At 41.7% G+C, this 23,530-nt stretch overlaps 1 protein-coding gene across 9 annotated transcripts in view; it reads right to left on the bottom strand.

Annotated features, from left to right (window-relative positions):
* AKAP13 (A-kinase anchoring protein 13) overlaps positions 1-23,530 on the bottom strand; it is a 342,871-nt gene that overhangs the window by 184,616 nt on the left and 134,725 nt on the right. For all 9 annotated transcript variants that reach the window (XM_067695979.1, XM_067695923.1, XM_067695933.1 and 6 more), the window contains 2 exons: positions 14,306-14,602; positions 4,028-4,211 (listed from right to left, as the gene is read on the bottom strand). In XM_067695979.1, coding sequence (XP_067552080.1) covers positions 4,028-4,211; positions 14,306-14,602 — 481 coding nt within the window. The remainder of the gene's footprint in view (positions 1-4,027; positions 4,212-14,305; positions 14,603-23,530) is intronic.

Below are 23,530 nucleotides of genomic sequence, written 5' to 3'. Positions count from 1 at the left end.
CTCACTACAATTCTCCCAACCTTTCTACTAACTGTAATTCACTGAGAACTACAATAAACATTACAAAAAAAGATAGTGTAACCAGGGCTTTCCTGGTGGCACAGTGGTTGAGAGTCCGCCTGCCGATGCAGGGGACATGGGTTCGTGCCCCGGTTCGGGAAGATTCCACATGCCGCGGAGCGGCTGGGCCTGTGAGCCATGGCCGCTGAGCCTGCGCGTCCAGAGCCTGTGCTCTGCAACGGGAGAGGCCACAACAGTGAGAGGCCTGCGTACCTCAAAAAAAAAAATAAAATAAAAATAAATAAATAAATAAATAAATAAATAAATAAAGTGTAACCAGATCAATCAATGGGAATATGAGTTTCACTGACCAGTGAACTATCATTTCACTGATTTTATGACTACATAGGAAACTTTCACATAGAGCCCCTTAGAGTTTAACAAGGTATCTGCATAAATCTCACTTGGTTCTAACGACCTGATGATGTCAACAGACTAGATATACTATCCATAAGGAATGAGAAACATGAGACTCAGAGTGGGTAGGTGACTTTTTGTGAGTCACACATTCTACTAAGTGAGGAAACTTAGATTTTAATTAAGTTTTTCGTCCCTAAGCAATTCCACCATACTATACCATCTTTCTTCAAGCTGCAATATTTATAACCCCTACATTTGCTCCAGGAAATAACCACGTGACAAATAAACCCTGATTTTTTTACATTGTACACACCCAGCCCTTAGTTATCATTCTAGGAAGTAGACATTATTATCCTTTTTAAAAAAAAATCAGATGAAGACATTGAAGCTTAGACAGGAAAGTTACTCAACGTGACCAAAGTAATACAGCTAAAAATGGCAGAGCTGAAATGCAAGCTTATGCTTGACTCCAAAGTTTGCACACTTTGCCATTACCAGGAACTGCCTCTCAATCTCAGCTCTAATGAGTGACCCAGGTCCTAAGGTTTCTTATTTGTCATATGTGAGCGAGATATCAGGCAGCATCTGGCTCTAACATTCTCTTGTTAGATGGCTCCAATGCAAAACTCATCTAATATCATCACTTCCTAGCATCCTAAACTAAGAGCCTGAAGACTCGGGTTCTCTCCCTACTCTGCCCATCGCTAATTAAGGGACCTTGGGCAGGGTGTTCAACCAACTCCTCTTCAAAATGTGGGAGATGACTGTGCATCTACGTAAGAGCAGAAGTAGGTGTAGGTGTTCTGGGTACTCTTCCAGGACTAAGATTTCTCAGGCAAAACTCGTAACATTTGTGTTTAAGGTGAATTTTCAGATCACAAATGCATCCATATTCATAATGTAAATCAAAATACAAGCTAAAGCAAAAGAGCTATAAGTCAACAAAATCTCTCTCTTCCCTGTCACTGAACGAAGTGAAAGTTAACAGTTTCGGGTTACAGAAAAGGGGAACTGCCAAAAATGTCCTAAATAGAGTTCCCTAAAGACATGAGTCTTATTTAGAGAAAGCTTCTTCTTCTAAGCACAGGAGAATCAATTTTCACATAGAAATGACTCAGTTTATCAAAATGGACTATCTAAATAAGCCTTAGGCACACAAACACAAAAATAACTTGGACCCTAATAAGCACAATGACCTCTCTTTCCCCCCCTCATAAAAACCAGAGTAAGCAGCAAAGAATTAAAACAACAGATTTATTTTGGGAGAGGTATAAAAGGAGTAAAATAAACTTGATACTTCAGTTAGGGCTGGAATAAATGTAAAGTCTATATACTTCTATTAATAAATGTAAAGTGTATATACTTCAATTTCATATTAACTGAAAAGAGAGGATAAGAGACAGGCCTATATGAAAATTTTCAATTTGAAAGGGGGAAGGGGTAAGAACACCCAAGTCTAAAGATTTTAGTGAACTACTAGAAAGATATCAGCATATAGTGGAGCAACTCTTAACTTTCCACAAATCTCTTTGTGAATTTCACAAAACAAACTCTTTATTCAGAAACACACGTGCATAAACTTTTACCTGTAATTTCAAAGGATGCAGATCCCATGAAGTCTACTCTTGGGTTCTTTGACTCCTAGGGGTGGAAGGTGCTCTGGACAGCCTGTTAGGAGATGTGGCTTCTGTTTCTGGCCCTGCCACCTTGTCATTCTAACCCACTCAGTTTCCTCATCTGTTAAAGATGATCTTTCCTGATTTCATGGTTGAAATTCTAGCAAAGTCTACTGATATCACAGTAAGAATGAAGGATTTAGGAAAATCACCACCCGATCTTTTTTAAAGTTGTTAATTATAACTCAGCATTTTTTTCTAGGTTGCAGAACAATAACAGCCGGAAGAATCTAAGTTCAGAGCTAGATCTGCAGCAAGGTGCTTCTACTCTCCTACTACAGTCCTCTATTCCAAGACTTCTCAAGTTGGCTTTCCCTTACCCATTCCCCTTCAGAAGGAGCTAAGTTGCTCTCCAACATGTAACAGAGGTAGCACTATAAAGCAAGCCAAAAACTATACTCCAAGAACAAACACACTCTAGTTTCCTTAAAGCTGTGCTGTAAGAATAGTCTTGTGACATCCTTGCCCAGCATATAATGAAGCTGTTGTAATCACTATTTCCCCATTTGGATGGCAATCCTTAACCAACTCTGCTTCCCAGCAAAACCTCTGAGCTCTAAGATTGAATTTAGAGAAACTGCACTTGAACTTCACGATAGTTATACTGAGATAATTGTTTCAACTTCTGGGAAGAGGCCTGTCTTCCTAAGGCCATGAGGCAAACAAGCAGAAGGAATCAAATCACTGGCCAGGTGGGAAGTACAAAGGAATGGAACATATCACTCTCTGGAATACTGTCCTAGGAGAGCTCAAGTATCCAAAGCTCATCTGAGATGAGGTGTGCCCCTCCTGCCGTCATTGTATCTATAGCACCCATCAGAAAGCTTTCTGCAAAGAACCTTCTGTCTGGCTTGACTGGGGAAGTTATAAGCATGGCAGATAAAGAAAAACAAACAAAAAACCCCTATTTATATAACACTAAGTACCATTACACTCTGCGATCTCTTCTTGGCCCTTCCAGATAACCCCTCACACAACAGCTTAAAATGGTAAAAAAATAAAATGCAACTAAATTAAGTCTAACATGGGCAAAATGTCTGAGAATTTGGGGATACTGACTTAATTTACAAGGATCCTTCCAAAAATAACACAGATCCAATGGGATTGATTCTTGTTTAGATTTTGTGGTGGAAAAGATAATGATGACCATAAAGCAATAAAAAATCATTAAACAAGAGAAACTATACTTGAAATTTTCTGCCTTTTATAATATTCCAATGAAAAGTGTTGGCTCTCATAATGCATTTATTTTTCTATTTATTCAAGAAAAAAGAAAAAAGAACTCTTCTAATGTTTTGACTAACAATCTTCCTTCAAAGGACTCTCTAAAGAGTCAGAATGTATAACAATTGAACTCACAAACACATAGACAGGATTTCCTACTGCACGTTTCCAGGACAGCTCAGTGGCTTTTTACTGCTACTCATATGAAGAGACCACTGCTCTCGATTTTATTTATAGAAATTACATTCAAACCAAAACTCAGTGTTCAGCATACTTTCCATAAGCAATTATTAAAGTATTTCTAGTTAACTCTTTCAAATCTTGAAGACATACCAGAAAGAAAAGTATAGTACAGAAAAAAACGTTTCCTCTGTACTAAACTGGGAAAAACTGGATACCTTGGTAATGGAGTGCTACCCCTACAGACCAGACTTATTCTGAGTTTTCAGTAAAATTTAAGAGGCATGAAGCAGTAAGGGCAGGGAAACAGAGGAGAGAAAAAAGATGGGAATATGACTTACTTGTGTTACTCTCAGAGAATGAAGTCGTGAGTGGGACCAAGCTTATAAACCTCCAGCGAAAGGCAAGGCACAGAGCTGAGGTTTTAGTTCCTGGCGAAGGCTGCAGATGCCAAGGGGGCAGGGCTACCATGAATCGGGGGTGGGGCTGGTGGTGAGAAGAAGGAAGTGGGAAGAAGGAGCACTTACTCAGTTAGAAGCCTGTGCAGCTTGTGATAACCCCGCTCCAAGGCCAAGCTCACAGGGGTCGCTCCTTCTTGGTTGTGGATGCTGAGAGCTCCGCGGCCACCTGGCTTCTGCAACAGGAACCACGTCAACCTCAGCAGCCCCAGCCGTGCAGCAAAATGCATCAATGTCTCTCGGGGGCCACCATCTGCAGATGGGGGAGAAAATGAAAATCAGTGAGGAGAATGTGAAAACCCAAAGTAAACAAACAAAGAGATGGTTCAGGTAAACACCACTGCCTCCAAGCACCTAAGATCCTCAAGTTAAGCCACAACATACAACATGAACAATTTTCTTGTGGCAGAGTAGAATCAGCTCTCAAAGACAAAATGAAGCTAGAAAAAATATAAGAAGCAAAATCTCCAATAGGAGACAGTCCTACAAAAGAGAATCCATTTCTATATTCTGATTTAATGCATTTGTTCAACAAATTTATACAGGCAGATTTTAAGGGTGATTGTACTACACATATGTTCTTTTCCTGAAAAGAAAAAGAAAGAAAGAAGTGAATGCAGTCTCATAACATGGGGATCGGGATCCAAGGAGAATAGTTATTGGGGCTTAGACAGGTATATCAAAAAGGGTATAATTACTTAAAAAAAAAATAACACCCAGAGAGCAGTTGGCTAGTTAAACACTAAAAACAGGTTCTGCTTGTTAAGTACACACAGGTCTTTTTATTCTCCCACATTAAGGGCAAATCAAATTGTTGGCACAGCCAGCTTTTTTGGTTGGTTGCTTAATGAAAGAAAGAAATGCATCTCCAGGCATAAGAAAGACTAACTCCGAGATGATATGCTAACACCTTCAGAAAGAAAAATATGTGTCTATTTCACCTGAGGTGAAGTCAAGGTCCCTTTTTGGTACAGAGTCACTTTGAAAATGGCAGAAGGGGCTTCTCTGGTGGCGCAGTGGTTGAGAATCCGCCTGCCGATGCAAGGGACACAGGTTCGAGCCCTAATCCGGGAAGATCCCACATACCGCGGAGCAACTAAGCCCGTGTGCCACAACTACTGAGCCTGTGCTCTGGAGCCCGTGGGCCACAGGTGCTGAAGCCCGCATGCCTAGAGCCCATGCTCCACAACAGGAGAAGCCACGGCGGTGAAAGGCCCAAGCACCGTGGTGAAGAGTAGCCCCCGCTCGCCACAACTAGAGAGGTGCCCATGCGCAGCAGCGAAGACCCAATGCAGCCATAAATAAATAAATAAATAAATAAATAAATTTTGAAAAAAGAAAGTGGCAGAATGAGGGAGGGCTTTGGAGTTAGACAAATCTGGGTTCAAATTTGGCATTTACCATCATGTGACTGGGCATAATCCATTTCAGTTCTGAGCTTCATTCTCTTCATCCCTAGAGTGGGGTACCACCACCTCACTCCCATGGCTGCAGTAACAAATCAGGGGGGTAGGTGACATGCTAGTCAGATGATGGCCTGTAGCAGGCACTCACTGAATAATCGCTGGGTTCCTTCCGTCCCCACCCCACTTCTCTGTCCCTCCCAACTTCCAATCACATTCTACGTTCCCTGGCAACATTCTCTGTGCCTAGGGCATCCTCTTGTGCCCAACCTGTTAAGGCGGGAGCTACAGCTACCCCAGGGCTTCAGTACACAGCCCACGATGCTGGCTTACTTAACCACAGGGACCACCACTCAGGGTCTGGAAACGGGAATGGTGCCCTGCAGTTGTGCTTGCTTTCATCTCCTCAGCTGAGCTAACATCGCTCATTCTCCGTGGCTTCCCGCAGGTCTCAACTTCCTCACTGAGCATTCTCAGACTTCTTGGACCCCAGTGTTTTCTCCTTACACTGAAGTCCCCAATGCTTCTGTACGTGAGCAGCACGGTAAGAATGAAGGCATCTTTGACCCTGCAGTTTTACATGAACTGCACTGTCTTCTAACGTCACATGTGCCTTAGTCTTATCTCCTTACTGCCGGGATAAATTTCCTTGGAAGCAAAAACTATCTTTCATATTTTACACTTTCCCTATAGAACTCTGCACACTGACTAATTCAGGATTTATATGATGTTCAGCACAGGCTGGAAAGACATCAACACTACAGAAGAAACCACTGCACGTGTAGGTACAAATTTTAATAATCAACAACTCAGAGCAGGTGACCAGGCCAGACAGAAGGACAGAAAGAACCTTCAGAAAAGATCAAATATCACCATCTAACTTGTGCCTTACTGTTGTTCACAGGCACTCTGACATCCTTATCAAATACAAAAAAGCTAATAAGGTACTACCCAGGAACTAGGTGATTTTTCAGAGACTAGCTAAGTCCGGTCTCACTACCTGACACCTCCTTAAAGTAGTTTCCTCTACACCCCCGCCCTTTCTCATCCCCTACTTGCTCTGAGTCAGCTCAGCCTTCAAGAGTAGAGTTCCAACACCAAGAGGGGAAAGTGTGGGTGGCGGGTGGTGGTGGTGGGATGAATTGGGAGATTGGGATTGACATGTATACACTAATATGTACAAAACAGATAACTAATAAGAACCTGCTGTATAAAAAAATAAATAAAATTAAAAAGAAAAAAGATCTCACATTCTTGGTGGGGGAAAAAAAAAGAAGAGTAGAGTTCCAATAACAAGGCCATACACCTGCTCCAAGCTGGAACCCCAATTCCAGCACCTGCAGGCTCCCAAATCTCATCCTAACTTCCTTAGCAGCAGGTGCCACATGTGCTTTTAGGTCACCCCCTCTCTGCAATCAACAGATAATAAGAAAAGTAATATCTGGTGAAGACTAAGTGCCACGCACTGGGCTAAACTGTTTGTATTCACTTTTATCATTCTTACAATAACCGTGTGAGGTCTCATTATCCTCATTTTGCAGATGAAGACAGGTTAATAACCTACTCACAGCAAAAATCATCAAGATTTGAAAATTCTTGTCTTGGGTCTAGAAACCATACCCTTTCCATTACTCCACCCCGTTTCTTTTTGTAAAAATCAATCATGCAAGCATTCTAATATTGTAGTTTAAAAAGTACCTTCTTGGGGCTTCCCTGGTGGCGCGGTGGTTGGGGGTCCACCTGCCGATGCAGGGGACATGGGTTCGTGCCCCGGTCCGGGAGGATCCCACATGCCGCAGAGCGGCTGCGCCTGTGAGCCATGGCCGCTGAGCCTGCGCGTCTGGAGCCTGTGCTCCGCAGCGGGAGAGGCCACAGCAGTGAGAGGCCCACGTACCGCAAAAAAAAAAAAAAAAAAAAAAAAAAAAAAGGTACCTTCTCAGGTTTTCCTCCAAAAATAATTTCTCTTACCTAACATACCTTGCATCATTGCTTTTGTTCCTTTTGTCTCGGTTTAAAATCCAGAGCACCTACAATTTAGAATCAACCTCTTTACTCTGCTTTTTCCTCTCTTGTGATCTTTGTGTTTTCCCTCTGTATTGTGAGAGCTACTCAACTTCGTTTTTCAGGTCACTAACTGCTTTTCCTATGATGTCAATTGGGTCCTTTATCCCCAATTTGAATTTAATTATGCTCTGGGATTCTGGATGTCCTTGCATCATTTAAGCCAACTCCCTTCCATCTCTGCCCTCATTGTGATGGCTTTTTTGCAGTAATTAAAGTGCCTAATCAGTTGATGTAATAAGGAAGATTATCCTGGCTAATCTGGGTAGGCCTAACAGAATCAGTTGGAAGGCTTTAAAAGCAGGGCTGAGATTTCCCCTGGAGAGAGAAGAAATCCTGCCTGAGGAGGACAGCGTCAGGCTGTGCTCGTGGAGTGCCATCCGGCTCAGGATTTCCCCTTCCTGTCTGAGGATGACAGCTTTGGCTCATGCTGGTGGGTTTGAGCTTGCCCGTGATTTTCTCTTCCCCTCCTACCCTATAAATTTTGGACTTGCTTAGCCAGCCCCCACCATTGTGCAAGCCATTCCCTGAAACATCTTAATACATATTTTCCTACTGATTCTGATACTCTGGGTGACCCTGACTGACAAAAATCATTAAACTTATTTTTCTCCTTGTTGCTTCCTTCTCCTTCCTTCCTTCCTTCCTATTTTATAATAGGTCTGACTTCTTCAATCTTTTAAAGGACAAATGGCAAACCTCTTCTAAATTTTTCTTTGGTTTCTTAACGAAAATTAGAGTCTTCCGTCTGAATATTCATGATACTTTTCCATTTCCTTTATGCTGTAGTGTTATTTCATAGGCCATATGTTGGCTGGTTAGTTTTCCTGTTTAACCTTGTTAAACTGGCAAAATCTCTCTGTGGGCACAGCTTCCCACGGAGAAGGTAGGAGAAAATGTCTGAAGTCCTGTTTAGTATCTGCTTGTATGCTGGAAGCACCCCTCCACGCATTCCCTCAGCTCTGCAGAGAAAGGCGCTGGGCCTCACAGGCATTAGACCGTGAGAAGCAGGAGAGATGGCTGCACCTTTTCAAGTCGTCAGCTTTTCTGTCTAAGCAAAACGTTCTGAGTTCTGTGAACAAAATAGTATTCAAAGGCTACAGGTACTTTTCCTACCCCATTGATCCATGCTGCTCACAGGACTCTTCGACTGTGTATCTATGAGACTCCAAAATCACCATTCTTTCTACTATTCTGTACTACTTCTTAAATAAACCTCAAGTCCCACATGATGCAGGAATTCTCACACCCCATGGGGAAGGTAAACAGCAGGCCCATGTGAGAAACGGGCATTTGGAAAAATGACACCTGTAACCTTGTGACAGAATCAAGGTTTGAGAGGGAACAAAACCTTTTGGAGTTAAAAGTGCTGCCATTACAAGGAACCACTTGTCCTGGAGTCAATCCCTTAGACTATTAAAATATTATATATTATTAAAATATCTTTTAATATTTTATTATGTTCTTTTTTAGCAGCTACGATAGCTGAAAACATACAAAATTACTAGTGGGTGTAGCTAAGGAAACATTTTCTTGGAAAGCTATCAATCTGGAAAAGGTGTGGGAACTAAAACACTAAATGATTAAGGTTGTGGTTCTATTAACCAACATCAGATATAAAGAACTGAGAACACACAGACTGCTTTTAGTGCAGCCTGGCTTAAACCTGTCTCATCCTTCTCTCCATCCAAATTTCTCTATGTGGGGAGGGGTCCCATCCCAGAGGTGATTAGATCTTCTTTTCGTTTAGTTATACAGCACCATGACTAAATAAGAATGCAGATTTCCCCCAGGACCTCAAAGGCCCACCCTTTGTTACCTGAGAGTTATGCTGATTGCTACTGTACAAGCATCTTTCAGGGGAAAAACCATCCTAATTCACCATTTCACTAACCACAGAGGCACTGAAGAGCTGAGACAACTAAGTGAGACTTGGTAATCAGAGGGAAGATATTCCAACCCCACCATTCACCCTCCACCCAGACGAATCCATATTATTTGCCTTTAAGGCAGAACTAAGGCTGAAGTACAGTGCTTTATGTAACTAGGGATTAAAGAACTCTTGGAAGAATAAAATGGACAAATTCCCTCTTGCTGATATTTAAAGTAAGGACTGCCTGTAGAAATAAGCTTAAAAAAAAAACAGTCTCATTCTGCTTCAAAGAGGTTTTTTCTTTTAAGTTCTATACTGTTTTATCCTTTTATAGAACATGTCACTTTCCCTCATCAGAGCTCACCAGTGTTTTGTCTTCAAAAGGCTACTGGACATTGGTCATGGTACATTAAAAATAAAGAGCCTGCAAAGTAGCACACACTATTGGATATATTTTCCTCCATTTTACAGATGAAGAAATTGAGAAACAGACAGATTAAGTATTCTGCACAAACTCTTGCAATGAAGACTGGATATCAACAAACTGACTCTGCAGCCTATGCTCTTTCTACTTTACAGTATCAAGCCTAAGCCAAGAGTTCTTAACATCATGTTCACGCCTGCGGTTCAGGGAGACTGAATCCCCGAAACAATATGTAAATTTTTGCAGGTAGCCCCTATGTATATCTTTTCCTGAGGAGAAATCCGAGCTATTTTCAAAGGAGTCACTGACCTGAAAAAAAGTTAAAAAGCACTACACCTTAAACGATTAGAGTGGGAGGATTAACCATAAATCTTACATGACTCCTTTGTACAAGTATCAGGCTGGAACACCTGTAAACATCCTAGCTTTCAACAGCAAGTAGTCCTGTTATGTAACAACGTGCCCTGTTTAGCTGCATGATTATCCCAGGCAATAAGCTGACTTCGTACCTTCTTCCTTTAAACACCTTTAAAAAAGCATCTGATGTGCAACTCACTGCTGTAAGCAGAGTGTTCCTTTGCATTTGTCCCCCAACAGTAAGCAAAGACCTCTTAATTGATGCTATTCAGCCTTAAAATACCCACTGTTTGCAGATTCTAATCCACAATTAACTGAACAATTTCAACTGCAGAATGTGAATCCAGCACTTGAAATCACAGCCATTAGTCCCTTGCATGCATTTCACCTTGTAAAGTATACAGTTAACTTGTTCAATTTCTTTTGTTCTTTTGTTTTTAGTTTATGTACAATAAAATTCACTTTTGGGGGGTGAACAGTCCTATGAGTTTGAGCACACGCATAGATTCTTAAAACCACCACCACTAAGACACAAAACCATTTCAACACCCAAAGAACTCCCCCATGATACCCCTCTGTGGTCAGACCTTTTCCCTACTTCTAGCCCCTGGCAACTACTAACCTATTTTCTGTTCCTACAATTTTGCCCTTTCTAGAGTATCATATAAATAGAATCGTAGAGTAAATAACTTTGGAAACTGACTTCTTAGTGCAATGCATTTAAAATGCATTCAAGTTGATGCACATGTCAACAGTTTGCTCCTTTTTTATTGCTGAGTAGTATTCCACTGTATGGATGTACCACAGTTTGCATACATAGTCACCCAATGAGGGAGATCTGGGTTGTTTCTAGTTCGGGATGATTATAAATAATGCTGCTATAGGCACATTTGTGAAAAGATTTTTTTGAGTAAATATAAGTTTTCATTTCTCTAGGACAAAGAGCCAAAAGTGGGATTGCTGGGTCATACAGTAAATGTACATTTAACTTTGTAGGAGACTGCCAAACTGTTTCCTGGAGTGGCTGTATTATTTTGCATTCCCACCAGCAATGTATGAGATGTTGTTCTGCATCCTTGCCAGTGCTTGGTTGTTGTTGTTTTTTTTTTTTTTTGCGGTACGCGGGCCTCTCACTGTTGTGGCCTCTCCCGTTGCGGAGCACAGGCTCCGGACGCACAGGCTGAGCGGCCATGGCTCACGGGCCCAGCTGCTCCGCGGCATGTGGGATCTTCCCGGACCGGGGCACGAATCCATGTCCCCTGCATCGGCAGGCGGACTCTCAACCACTGTGCCACCCAGGGAAGCCCAGTGCTTGGTATTTTTAATTTTGGTCTTCCTAAAGGTGTGTAATGGCACGTTATTGTGGTTTTCAGGCATTTCCGTAAGTGTTCAAATTTGATTTAGTCTTCACTAGCACTGCTTGAACAATTTTGTACATCAGAAACTTCAGAAGCACATGGAAAGACTATAAAAACATTAAAGCTGGCGAGCTGCCTATTAAAGACAAAGATGCTAAGACCCAGAGAAGGGAAGGATATGCCTAAAGTCTCCGACCTGTGCTTTTCTAACAGTTCTTTCCAATCATGTGGCATGAACCAACTATCCAATTCCTGTACCCTCTTTAAACAGGACAAAGCAAAACCACACAAAATAAACTTTAAGCCCCACAAATAACTAATGAAATCCTTTCTGATACTGATTTATAAAGGTCAACCAGAATAATCATTCTGATCACAACACAGAAACAGCATGAGCTAGGTTTCCAAACATTAGATTTCCGAAAAGGTGCCCGTGTCCTGTATAATGGCAAATATTTTGATCTCTAGATCTCAGCAATGCAGAGGTTTCTGAGACGTTGTATTAATAAGAAAGGGACAAGGGACAAGTGTTTTTTCCCTTCATTTTAGAGTCCACGCTTTCTTTTGTATTTTACCTGGCAGGAGGGCCCCGGTCGTTACCTTGACAGGAAGCCAGTAATAGTGAGGGACATCATTCTTGCAGCTGATCACTGCCTTAATAGTTAAATTCAGTGGGTTTAAGAGAGCCCAAACTAGCAAACACCTCCTCACCATTCTTCCACGGGAGGAAGAACAGTTACTTGACAGGTCTGCGGGAGCAGGAACTGAGCGTGCCCCTGGCTCAGCGCTTCTCCTCAGGATCTGCTTGCCTGCGGGGGGGTGGGGAGGGTGACTTCTGGGTGCTCCCCTACATAACACAATAATCAAAGCTGGTGGACGCTGAAGGGCAGTCCTGTGGTTGTCCAGCTCTTTCAGAAATAAAGTAGAAAGGATATGCAACCCCTTCTGGCAAGCGGTCTGAAGTCAGCCTTTCAATCTAGCTTTTGTCAGGAAAAAGGCAAACATTTTAAACTCTGTGTAACTCCTAAATCTTTCCATGATTTGCACTCAGGAGGGAAAGATGATGTTATTTATTGGACTCCAGGTATATGTTGCTTCATTAAATACGTGTGTGTGTGTGTGTGTGTGTGTGTGTACACATACATATATATTCACAATATCTAGTAGATGTCATTTGCCACAAGAATAATTACACAGGAAATCCCCTGTCTGAATAAGAGGAACATAAATAGATACTTACTACATCAGTGTTTTTTAAAAAGTAGAGCCCTTCCTTCAATGAACTCTCATATGGAGAGCCAGTAGATAAAATAAACAAGAGTGAAAATACTCTGGTTAAAAATGTGCAGGGTTTTCCAGAGCTCAGCCTGCTCTCGTGCTGCCCCCCAATTACTTCCCAGTCTTTTCCTTTCCTCCAACTTCGTGGACTCTCTAGAGAACTTGAGAAGACAATAAGGAAAACCCTGCTTTGATAATTAAACATGAAAGAAGTATCCCAAGTTACTCTGCTACCCTCCTCATGAAAGTCAGGTCTCTTTCTACACACAGGAGATCAAGCCTGAAATCTGGGCCCATGGAAGGGCGACATGCCAACCTCTACTTTATTTTGTTTTTTTTGAATATTATTTTATTTATTTTTTATACAGCAGGTTCTTATTAGTTATCTATTTTATACATATTAGTGTATATATGTCAATCCCAATCTCCCAATTCATCCCACCACCACCACCGCCACTTTCCCCCCTTGGTGTCGATACGTTTGTTCTCTACATCTGTGTCTCTGTTTCTGCCCTGAAAACTGGTTCATCTGTACCATTTTTCTAGGTTCCACATATATGCGTTAATATACAATATCTGTTTTTCTCTTTCTGACTTGATTCACTCTGTATGACAGTCTCCAGATCCACCCACATCTCCACAAATGACCCAGTTTTGTTCCTTTTTATGGCTGAGTAATATTCCATTGTATATAAGTGCCACATCTGTTTTATCCACTCTTCTGTCAATGGGCATTTAAGTTGCTTCCATGACCTGGCTATTGTAAATAGTGCTGCAATGAACATTGGGGTGCATGTGTCTTTTTTTTTTTTTTTTTGCGGTACGCGGGCTCCGGACGCACAGGCCCAGCGGCCATGGCTCACGGGCCCAGCCGCCCCGCGGCATGCGGGATCCTCCCAGACCGGGGCACGAACTCGCGTTCCCTGCATCGGCAGGCAGACCCTCAACCACTGCGCCACCAGCAAAGCCCTGCATGTGCCTTTTTGAGTTATGGTTTTCTCTGGGTATATGCCCAGTAGTGGGATTGCTGGGTCATTTGGTAACTCTATTTTTAGTTTTTTAAGGAACCTCCATACTGTTCTCCATAGTGGCTGTATCAATTTACATTCCCACCAACAGTGCAAGAGGGTTCCCTTTTCTCCACACCTTCTCCAGCATTTGTTTGTAGATTTTCTGATGAAGCCCATTCTAACTGGTGTGAGGTGATACCTCACTGTAGTTTTGATTTGCATTTCTCTAATAATTAGTCATGTTGAGCAGCTCTTCACGTGCTTCTTGGCCATCTGTATGTCTTCTTTGGAGAAATATCTATTTAGGTCTTCTGCCCATTTTTTGATTGGCCACCCTCTACTTTAAATGAGAGCTGCCGACGACAACAGCAAGCTCTCTCTGGGGTCATTTCACTGCAAGAACAGGACTAACAGCTAAGCTGAAGAACCCAGGAGAGAGGCCACCGAGGTCACTAAGCTATAGTAACTGCAAGGTCTATTCAGCCACCGTGGCAGATGTGAAGACAATCGCCATATAAAAGCAGCCCCATCCAAAAACACAAGAATTCCAAATTCAGAGACTGTGGGTCACTGAAGTTCTTACCATGCGAAGCTGCATCTGTTCCCAACACATTCCACTCCGCTGGCAGCTTCAGGTGCCTGAACGCCAGGGAAACCTTCTCATCAAGGGAATTCACATCCGTGGACGGGGGTCCTGACCGATCCAGGAAACGGGTGAAGTTCAGAGCCTGCTGATTTCCAGCACTGGTTGCCAGGAACTGGGCTGCATCGTAGGCCTCGTCCTGGATGAACCTGAAGTCTTCTTCCGCCACCACAAACACAGGCAGGCCCTCTTTGGAAGCACAGAGCAGCACCTTCACCGTCTCGCAGCAGTCATGACCTAAGGAAACACACGCAGCAAGGAAAACAGGATTAGAGCCCTCTCCTGAAAGGAGGACACTGCGGGGAGGGGGGTTGCTTCTCGGCTCTTCCTGCATGACATACAAGCTCCCCTTCCTAAAACAAACCTCTCCTTCCTCCGAGCTCTAACAGCAATCTTCCAAACTTCTTAAAACTCCATTTCCAACTCATTTTTACAATTGCTATTTGCAAATATGAATTGGTTCCCCTACCAAAGAACAAATAACTTTGTATTCCAGCTGCCACCGTGACAGCAGCGTAGTGTTTGGTACTAAGAGTCTCTGAAAATCTCAATATACACTGAACTACAGCGGTTCAATTTGAACAAATTAAAGAATGAAAGCTGAAGGACCTTGCAAGGCCTAGCGTACAATGGGAAGTCTAACCCCTCCCGAACTGCTCTGGATCCGAAAACCCAACAGGAAAAAAGTCACTCATACAGGTTACATGGCAGGAATTGTATAGATGCCCCAGAACCTGCCTCACTTTCACTACGATACAACTGAGCAAATGAGGAAGGACTTAGAAAAGTACAAAACGACTTGATTTTATTTTACTATTATGAAGCAATTCAAAGCCTAGAAAATAACTTTTGCTCTGAGATACACGTTCTTTCCTGTAACGTAAAGAGAACTTCAATCAAATCACCCAGGTCACCCAGGGATGACACAATGCTGTGGCTAGAAACCTGGTTGAGGAGAAGCAAGCATGCCAGAGACTGCAGTGCCCACTGTCCAGAGGGGCAGAGACCTCACGAGCTGCGACATTGGCAGCAAGCTACGTGTCACCTCAAAGAGCTCTGCTCAAGTAAGACCAGGAAGGTTTAACAGCAGTGTTCCCCGTGGGGAGGCCTTCCTGGAGAATCAGACTTTCTCTGGGTTTTCAGCCTCACAGAACTAAGTATTTCCAAGATACAGAATATTAATCAAGACACGTTTTTCCTCAACTTTCAGGCACTGATCTCAACTAGCTGGAACTATGCTCCTAACATCATCATTTCTTTCATAAGTATCTTTCTGATGAGAAAAAAGAAAAGGAAATGAAGTTGATGCTTCTGTTTGAGTTGCTCCCCCTGGTGCGCTGCCTGATAAACTGCAGGCACCTGAGGCCTGGGCTCCCCTGAGCCCACCGGCTCGCACTGACCGCTTCCCAGCAGCCGGGTGAGGAGGAGGGTCCCTGAATCTGGCTCTCCAGACCACGGGCACAGCCAACGAGGCTTCACACCTCACAGAACAAAGTAAGCTTTCTGCTGTCTTTGAAAGAGAAAACAATTGTTTTTTTCCACATATACTTTTTCCCCAGGGGCCTCCTTAAGCCTTTACTTTGTGACAAAAGAAATCTCTCCCTGCTGTGTAATCTGAGGATGGTAACAAGCATCAATACTTACTAACCAAGAACCTACCACATACCAGGCATCTGACATGTCATTTTCTCTACACAACAAATTTATGAGGTGCATATTGTCCTCACATTACAGATAAGAAAACTGAGACTTCAAGAAGTAATTTGCCCAAGTTTACACACATGTGAAGAAGCAGAATCCATCATTCAAATTCAAGTCGGATGCCAAAGGTCATGGCCTATTATATCATGATGCAAAAGTTTTGTAACACATTGCTTATAAAGAGGGAGGGGTGACAGCTACATCCCTACCTGTGAGGAGCCCAACACTTGGAATGACAGGCCAGTATGACTATTAAGCAAGAGGAACGGGTCCATGAACCACCGAGATCAGTCTCCACACAAACGCATAACTCCACCAAGGTGCTCCCACTGCATTCCCAGTGGAATTCCTTCCATGAAGGCTGTGGGAAAGTGAAGCATCCTCTGGCATGCATGCGTGCACACATGTGCACGGCGGTGTGTATACACCCATGTTTGTATTTCAATTCAATAAATATGCTGAATTTATATGTCTACTATGTGAAATGAAATCAGAAAAAAGAATCTTAATCTTTCTTTGAAGGGCAGCCAGCCTAATTACATTAAGACAACAACATCAGGATAAACAAATCAACTGATTCAGGTAATAAAGTTTTGGGTGTTTTTCTGGCAGAAAGTAGTTTTTCTAAACTGTTCTGTAACATTTAACGACTAACATCTGGGGAATTCCCTGGCGGTCCAGTGGTTAGGACTCGGTGCTTTCACTGCTGGGGTCCAGGTTCAATCCTTGGTCACGGAACTAAGATCCCGTGAGCTGTTCGGTGCAGCCAAAAATAACATGTGGACATCCACCAAGCCTAGCACACTGTAACCAGAAGCTAATCACAGTGAATCTGAGCTCTCCAGAGGTTTATAGTCTATTAGGTGGCAATCAACCAAGCTGCAGATCACTGCAAAATGGGGTGGGTTCTAAAGAAACACATACCATGCGACTCGCCAGAGAGGACCAGTGCATTTCACAGGTGAGCAAAAGAAAGGTGGCAGTCAAGAAGGACCTTTTCCATAGGCATCCTGCTCCCAACTCGCCAACCGCAGCGGTTCTTCACTGCAACCCTCAGAACTCAGATGCATAGTCCTATCCTATCCCTCCCTCCCTCTCTATCTATCACTTCTCTAATAATATCTATCTATCTATCTAATCTATCTATCTATCACTTCTCTAATAATTTCTCTGTGCCAGGCACCATCCTCAGTGATTTCCTAATAACAGTTCATTTAATTCTCATAACAACCCTAGCAGTAGGTACTATTATTATCCCCACTTGCCAGATGAGGAAATCAAGTCACAAAAATGTTAAGTAATTTGTCCAAGGTTATAAAGCTCCTAAGTGGCAGAATTAGAATCTGAACCCAAGTTTCCTTGCTCTCCTGTCTGCCCCTACACCCAAGATTCATGGAGACAAGAAGGCTTAAATGGGAAATAAAGGTACCATGGAAAAACTAACAGGAAAGGAAGGAAAACACTGTGCTCAAATCCTGACTATAAGACTCCTAAGTTGCATGACCTCGGATCATCTCTGCTTCTCCAGGCCTCAATTTCTTCATGTACAGAATAAGGGCAGCCTCTGTAGGCTCTATGGTTTCCCCAGCTGTACAAACCTGTGGGTTTTACCAGGCAGAAGATGGGGAGAGACAGAAACTTAGGAAGAGATTCCAGGAACAAGAAACAGTTTCAAAAACATAAAAATGGAAGCAGAGAGCAAGTTCAAGGGATGGAATAATTTCTGCAAAAGACAGTTTCAGGAAGATATTAACTAGGCTACACCTAGATGTTTCGTGTGAGGAGAGACCTGGGTTCAAACCTATTTTGTTACTTCCTAAGCTATGTGGCCTGAGGTAAATGACAACTTCTCTAACACTTTAAAATCTGGAGAGTATCTTAATCTCGTAAGTCAAGAGCTGTAATTTAGAAGACTCCTCTCAAATTCTGTAATACTATCACCCAAAGCAACATATACAGGCTCATTTCACTTCCAATCAAACTAGACAGACAGACAGACACAGCAATACATATTTCAGTCAGGAAAATTACTGTTGACCCTTTAACAAGATAGGTTTGAACTGCTTGGGTCCACTTATATGTGGATTTTTTTCTTCAATACTACATATATGTACTACTATATTTACGATCCATGGTTGGCTGAATCTCCGGATGCAAAACTATGGATACAGAGGGCCAACTAAGGGACTTGAGCATCTGCAGATTTTGGTATCCATGGGGGTCTTGGAACCAATCCCCTTGCAGATACTGACAGATGACTGTACTTTAAGAATGTTGTGGCTCTCATTCATGAATCTCACCAGTAATGATAGCATTTCCTATTTATTCAGGATTAAGCTCATTTTTAAATTCCTGACAGTCCTTTGAGGTAGATACGAATAAATGTCAATAAAAACTAAACTTACAGGTTTCACAATTCAACGATGAGAATGTGAATAATGTGGGATCCAAATTGAATTCTACCTTCAAAACTTAAACACACTCTGTCTTAGAAGAGATATAAACTAACCTACAATAATGACATCCACTGCCCCACCCATCCAAACAGTTATTTCTTACTCGTCTCCTTCCCCAAGCCTGTGCAGAGGTGTCTGAGACACCTGAGAGCTTGAGCCAGAAAGCGAGTCACACCACTGCTAAAAGTCAACATCATCGCTGCTCTGTAAAATCACCTCCTGTATATACACAGGGTCCAGGCCATAGTCCAGATCTTCAACTTCATCTCACACTCTCCTGCACAGGCGCACACGCACGCACGCACACGGCCAAAAGCCATGGTGAAGCAATACCACCTTAACTCAAAACTGGAAAGTGCAGGCGTACTACATCTACACAGAAATCTATCTGAAATTGCAAAAATGACTTTACTTGGCTAGGGTGGGGTGGGGAAAATCAAGAGGGAGAAACAGAAGGTGGTTTAGGGGTGTGTATGTCTGAGCACATGTGCACACACCTGTGTGTGCACATGTGCTTAGCAGCATAAGCACGCATAATTCTTTCTGCTGCTTTAGCAGAATCTCTTAGAAGGTGGATGGGTGGATGGGCAAACTATCATCTGCTCTATTTATGTAGAACTAAAACAAAACCGTGTAATAGAGAAGGTAGAATGTCAGCAAAGGCCGTGAAATAGATATCTAGGAGAAGCCATCCAATTGTTAGCCCAATATTTTCCCTTTAGACATGAACTCACAATCTGAAGGAGAAACTATGAATCATCCTAAGTAAAATGTGCCATAAATCTGGAATTTGTTTGGTATGATTATAGGCTTCTTTTTCCAAAGAAAAACTGAGGGTTAAAAGAGTGAAGAACTGAGGGTTTCCTGGCTCAGTCTTTATTAAACTTTCAGTAAATTGGAAGAATTACTACTGAGCTCGAGCAAAGTGCCTCCCCTACCGTCTGGAAAACCACCTCGCAAGGCTGGCAGGGCTACTGTCTCATATTCACGTTTTCTATTAGGCTCAAATGGTTCACAAGATTAGTTTTTAATCCCTATGACCTTTCAGATAAAGCATCTAGAAAAAAAAAATCAACATTTTTCAAAAACAAAGGTTATGTAATATGGACCCATTAATAAAACTGAAGTCACTGCATCTGTACACATAAAATCTCTTACTACCATAAATTAGCTCTAAAGACACAACTGTTTTCAGGGGCCATTAGTCTTATGACTGCCTTTGTACACACAAAATACAGAGTATTAACGATGTCTACATCTTCAGGGCAAAAACATGGGGATGGGAAACTATATCCAATTCGACATAATAACCACAATTAACTTCTTTTTACATGAAGACAGAAGCTGCAGCATAAAGAAGAGTAACAAGGTTTGCAGCTGGTTCCGTGGTGTTTTTCCTTCCACTCAATTTCCTGGTAACAAAAAAAGAAAATAAAAATCACAAGTCCTTTTAAAAGGGGAAGTTCTGAAAATTTTACTGAGCTTCTTCTGAGGGAAATACCCACAGAGGATTGAGACAGGGGAAGAAGAGAGATGAACTGTTAAGGAACATGGCCTAAACCTCAATTCCATTTTTTAAAATTGACTTCTGAATATATGCTACAATCAGGTCCGAGCTGATTACAACAGAAGTATGAAGTAAATTTGGGGGTGGGAGAGATGGAACCCTTACTGAGTGAATTGTAAGAGGTACTGAAGTATGCTGACAACTAGCTGTAGAGTCAGAAGATACCAGGTTTAAGTCTCACCTCCACTGCAAACAGGCTGGGTCAACCTGAAAAAGTCACTCGACCTTGAAGTCTATTCGCTTGTGCACAAAAATGGGAACATCACCAACCTTCCAGGTTATTTTAAAAAAAAAAAAATCAGAGATGGCTGTACACAAAGCAGACACCTGGCATAAACAGGCATCTAAACCTGGTACTTATTATCAGTATTAGCTATTAAAATCCTCCTATTCAGGTGACTCAAGGAAAAGAGATGCCTATTACTCTATCAAGAGCTTCTGCATAAGCCCAACACAGCAAATGCTGCCCCTGACACTGCAGAACTGAAGAAACAAAGGGAAGGAGGAAGAATCCGAATAAACAACACACAACCAGGAGCACCTAGATGGGAAACAAAAATGTAACTGCTGATGGTCCTCTTAAAAGCATCTAATCCAAACGTCTTTAAGCTCACACATCAGGAGGTGTGTGCTCCTGAGGTTGGAGAGCTTTTCCGCAGGCTCCTTATCACTACATGAAGCACCCATATCCATGGAAACGAAACAGTGCTGCAGATAAACAGAACTGCTGAAGCATGACCCAAGAATTACTTCATTTCCTATTAGGCTAAAAGTGGCACACATCCCATCCGGGCCTCCTCTTTGGAGAAGGAAACAATTGGGACTTTGTTTCACCAGCTATCCAAAAAGGAACCCTGCAAGTGCTTGCTGGGCCAACCAAGTCCAGGCCCACTCAGTCATTTCCTACCAGAAGGCTGCATTTGTAGCCAAGGTGGAAAATATAAAAATTATATCTTTTACTACTTCATTTTGGCATCAAAAGTATTTAAAAATTTGGTGTCTTTTTCTTCCCTTTGAAGTAGCTATACAGGGTTGAAGGAAATTTTCAGTCTTCAGACCCACACTCTAACAGGAATAGGATTATGTGCAGAAGTATGTACCTACTGCTAGTTTTCGGTGGTCTAATGGTAGATGTGCAAATTTGGGATAGGTATCAAAGATACATCTGGGGGGAGAAAGGGGCTAATTAACACTAAAAATGTGATGTGCTATATAATCCAGCTTATTACTCTAAGGCAGTGCTTTTCAACCTTTTATTCATTGTCATTCCCCAAGGAGCCTTTTTAAACATTTCTATTTGCCACAACCATCCTATGAAACTTTAATACCACAGATATACCATATATTTGTATATGTGCATCTGTGCTCTCTATATGAAGAGTTAAGTTTTTTTTAACTCCGCTAAGAACCAATTCTCACCCCCTTGGGGGGATATTGGCCCCAGTGCAACATGTGTGCTCCATTCTAGTGCTGTGTTCATAGTTCCAAGGTGATGAAGTATCCACACAGGCATCAATTACAACAGAACAGCAGACAGCAGATACACTTCCCTTCAACTAGTCCTCAGTTTGTTTTTCCAGGATAGCCACTATATATACTGACTAGCACTGGGACAGTAATTTAAGCCTTTTAAGATATAAAATCATGTCTGTCTAGAGACAGCCTTGTAGTAGGAGTATTTTAGGATAGTAATTTAGGATAACTGATTACTTTGGCAGAGAGAGAGGGCACCAGGATTCTCTGATTGTGCCAGTTAAAAGCCTAGAACTTCTTTTCAAATGTGTTATTCAATTTGGCAACCTCTGGACGTCCACTGATAGAAACAGAGTCTTGGTTCACAAGAACTGAGAGACACACAACTTAACTGCAGGACTACTTGTTGAGACCTGGGGCTGTAAGCACTGGTTTTTAATTAAGCCACAAAAGACTTCTGATCATGGTAAATGTATTTTTTCCTTTCTTTTTAATAACAAATCTACTTCATATAGTACCTTCCCTTTGATTAAGTGAGAAAGAAAAGAAAGATACGAAACAGCAGAGTCAAATTCTGGGTCAGTGAATGCTTGCAGTTTTCCTGTCAAACAAGATCCCTTGCTGTGAAGTCTAAAAGTAAGTAACAGACATGCTGAAAAAAAAAAGATTTAATTTTATGATAGATTCTGCACCAAAGCCTTTCACAAAAGTAGTATGAGCATCCACTAAACATCCTGTCTCATTTTCCATTCTGCAATTACTGTCTGCTTGGTCGAAATTCACATTTAAGTAATAAAAATGAATCCATGACAGTACCTCGCATCTCCCAAGAATTACCTTCCAAGGATACTCTGATTTCTTTATATTACTTACCAGTCCTATAGTCTTTTAAAGAAAACATGTTGGCTTCATCCCTCAAGGAAAATCACTGTTTTGTTAAAATGGGATTTGAGGTTGGATTTGTTTTATATGAAGAGAAAAGAATGGAGATATTTTACTTTCATTTATTACAAACGCCAACACCTTTTGTCTGTAGAGATATATTTTCATTTCAGGATGTATTTCACAGCAAATTATATTCTTAAACCAGCCAATTCATAGGTATTTTGAATGTGGTATTTTATTATAACGCTTGTTTGTCTTTGTTTAGTGTTCATTAGCACAAAGATAGTTTATTTTCAAAAGAGAGGACATTATTTCCAAAGTCTTCAATATGTTTTTATTAAAAAATTACTATATTCAATATGTTAAAAATAACATGTGCACTTTTAAAACATTCAAACAATTTAAAGGCAGATAAAGCCTCCAAAGGCTCCAACTAACTGTCCCCTAAGATGCTACTACTCTTAACATAATTTCATTTTTAAAGAAGGAGGATTGTATCACGTCTACAGCCTTTCTGTAGTGTTAAGGTAAGAGAAGATCACTTTACAATTTCTTTATAACTAAACATACATACACAATTCATTGTAAGCTTCTCATCAGAAAACAAGCAAAAGAGTGAGAAAATGTGAAAAAAGGAAAAAAATAGACTGTAATCTCAGTATCTGAAGTCAAAGAGGTTTTTTTCCAGGAGACTATTAAGAAATGTCTCATCTCCCTACCCCCCCAAATTATAAAAGGTTACAGACTAACATCAAGGAGTAGCTGTCTGTGAAGGTCAATCAATCATCTGGTTTTAGTGAAAACTAAAATAGTACAAAACACTGACAGTGAAACACGCAGAGAAAGAACTCAAAGAAAAATCTGAGCCAGCAATCTGGATGAAGCATGACATTCAAAGCAAGATCAAGACACAAAGCCCTTTTTCTGCCCATTGTCGGCAAAATGGCTAGGACCTGAGGAGCTAGCCCCACACAGGAGCAGAAAGGGCGCAGGTATATCCCTCCCGGTCGCAGCTGCTGCAAACAGACCGTGCACGTTTACCCAGTAACTGGGATGCACAAAGCAATACAGACTTTCCACGAA

Source organism: Pseudorca crassidens, chromosome 1 (assembly GCF_039906515.1).
Source record: "Pseudorca crassidens isolate mPseCra1 chromosome 1, mPseCra1.hap1, whole genome shotgun sequence".
Taxonomy (NCBI): domain Eukaryota; kingdom Metazoa; phylum Chordata; class Mammalia; order Artiodactyla; family Delphinidae; genus Pseudorca; species Pseudorca crassidens.
This window is presented reverse-complemented; position numbering and strand designations above follow the sequence as displayed.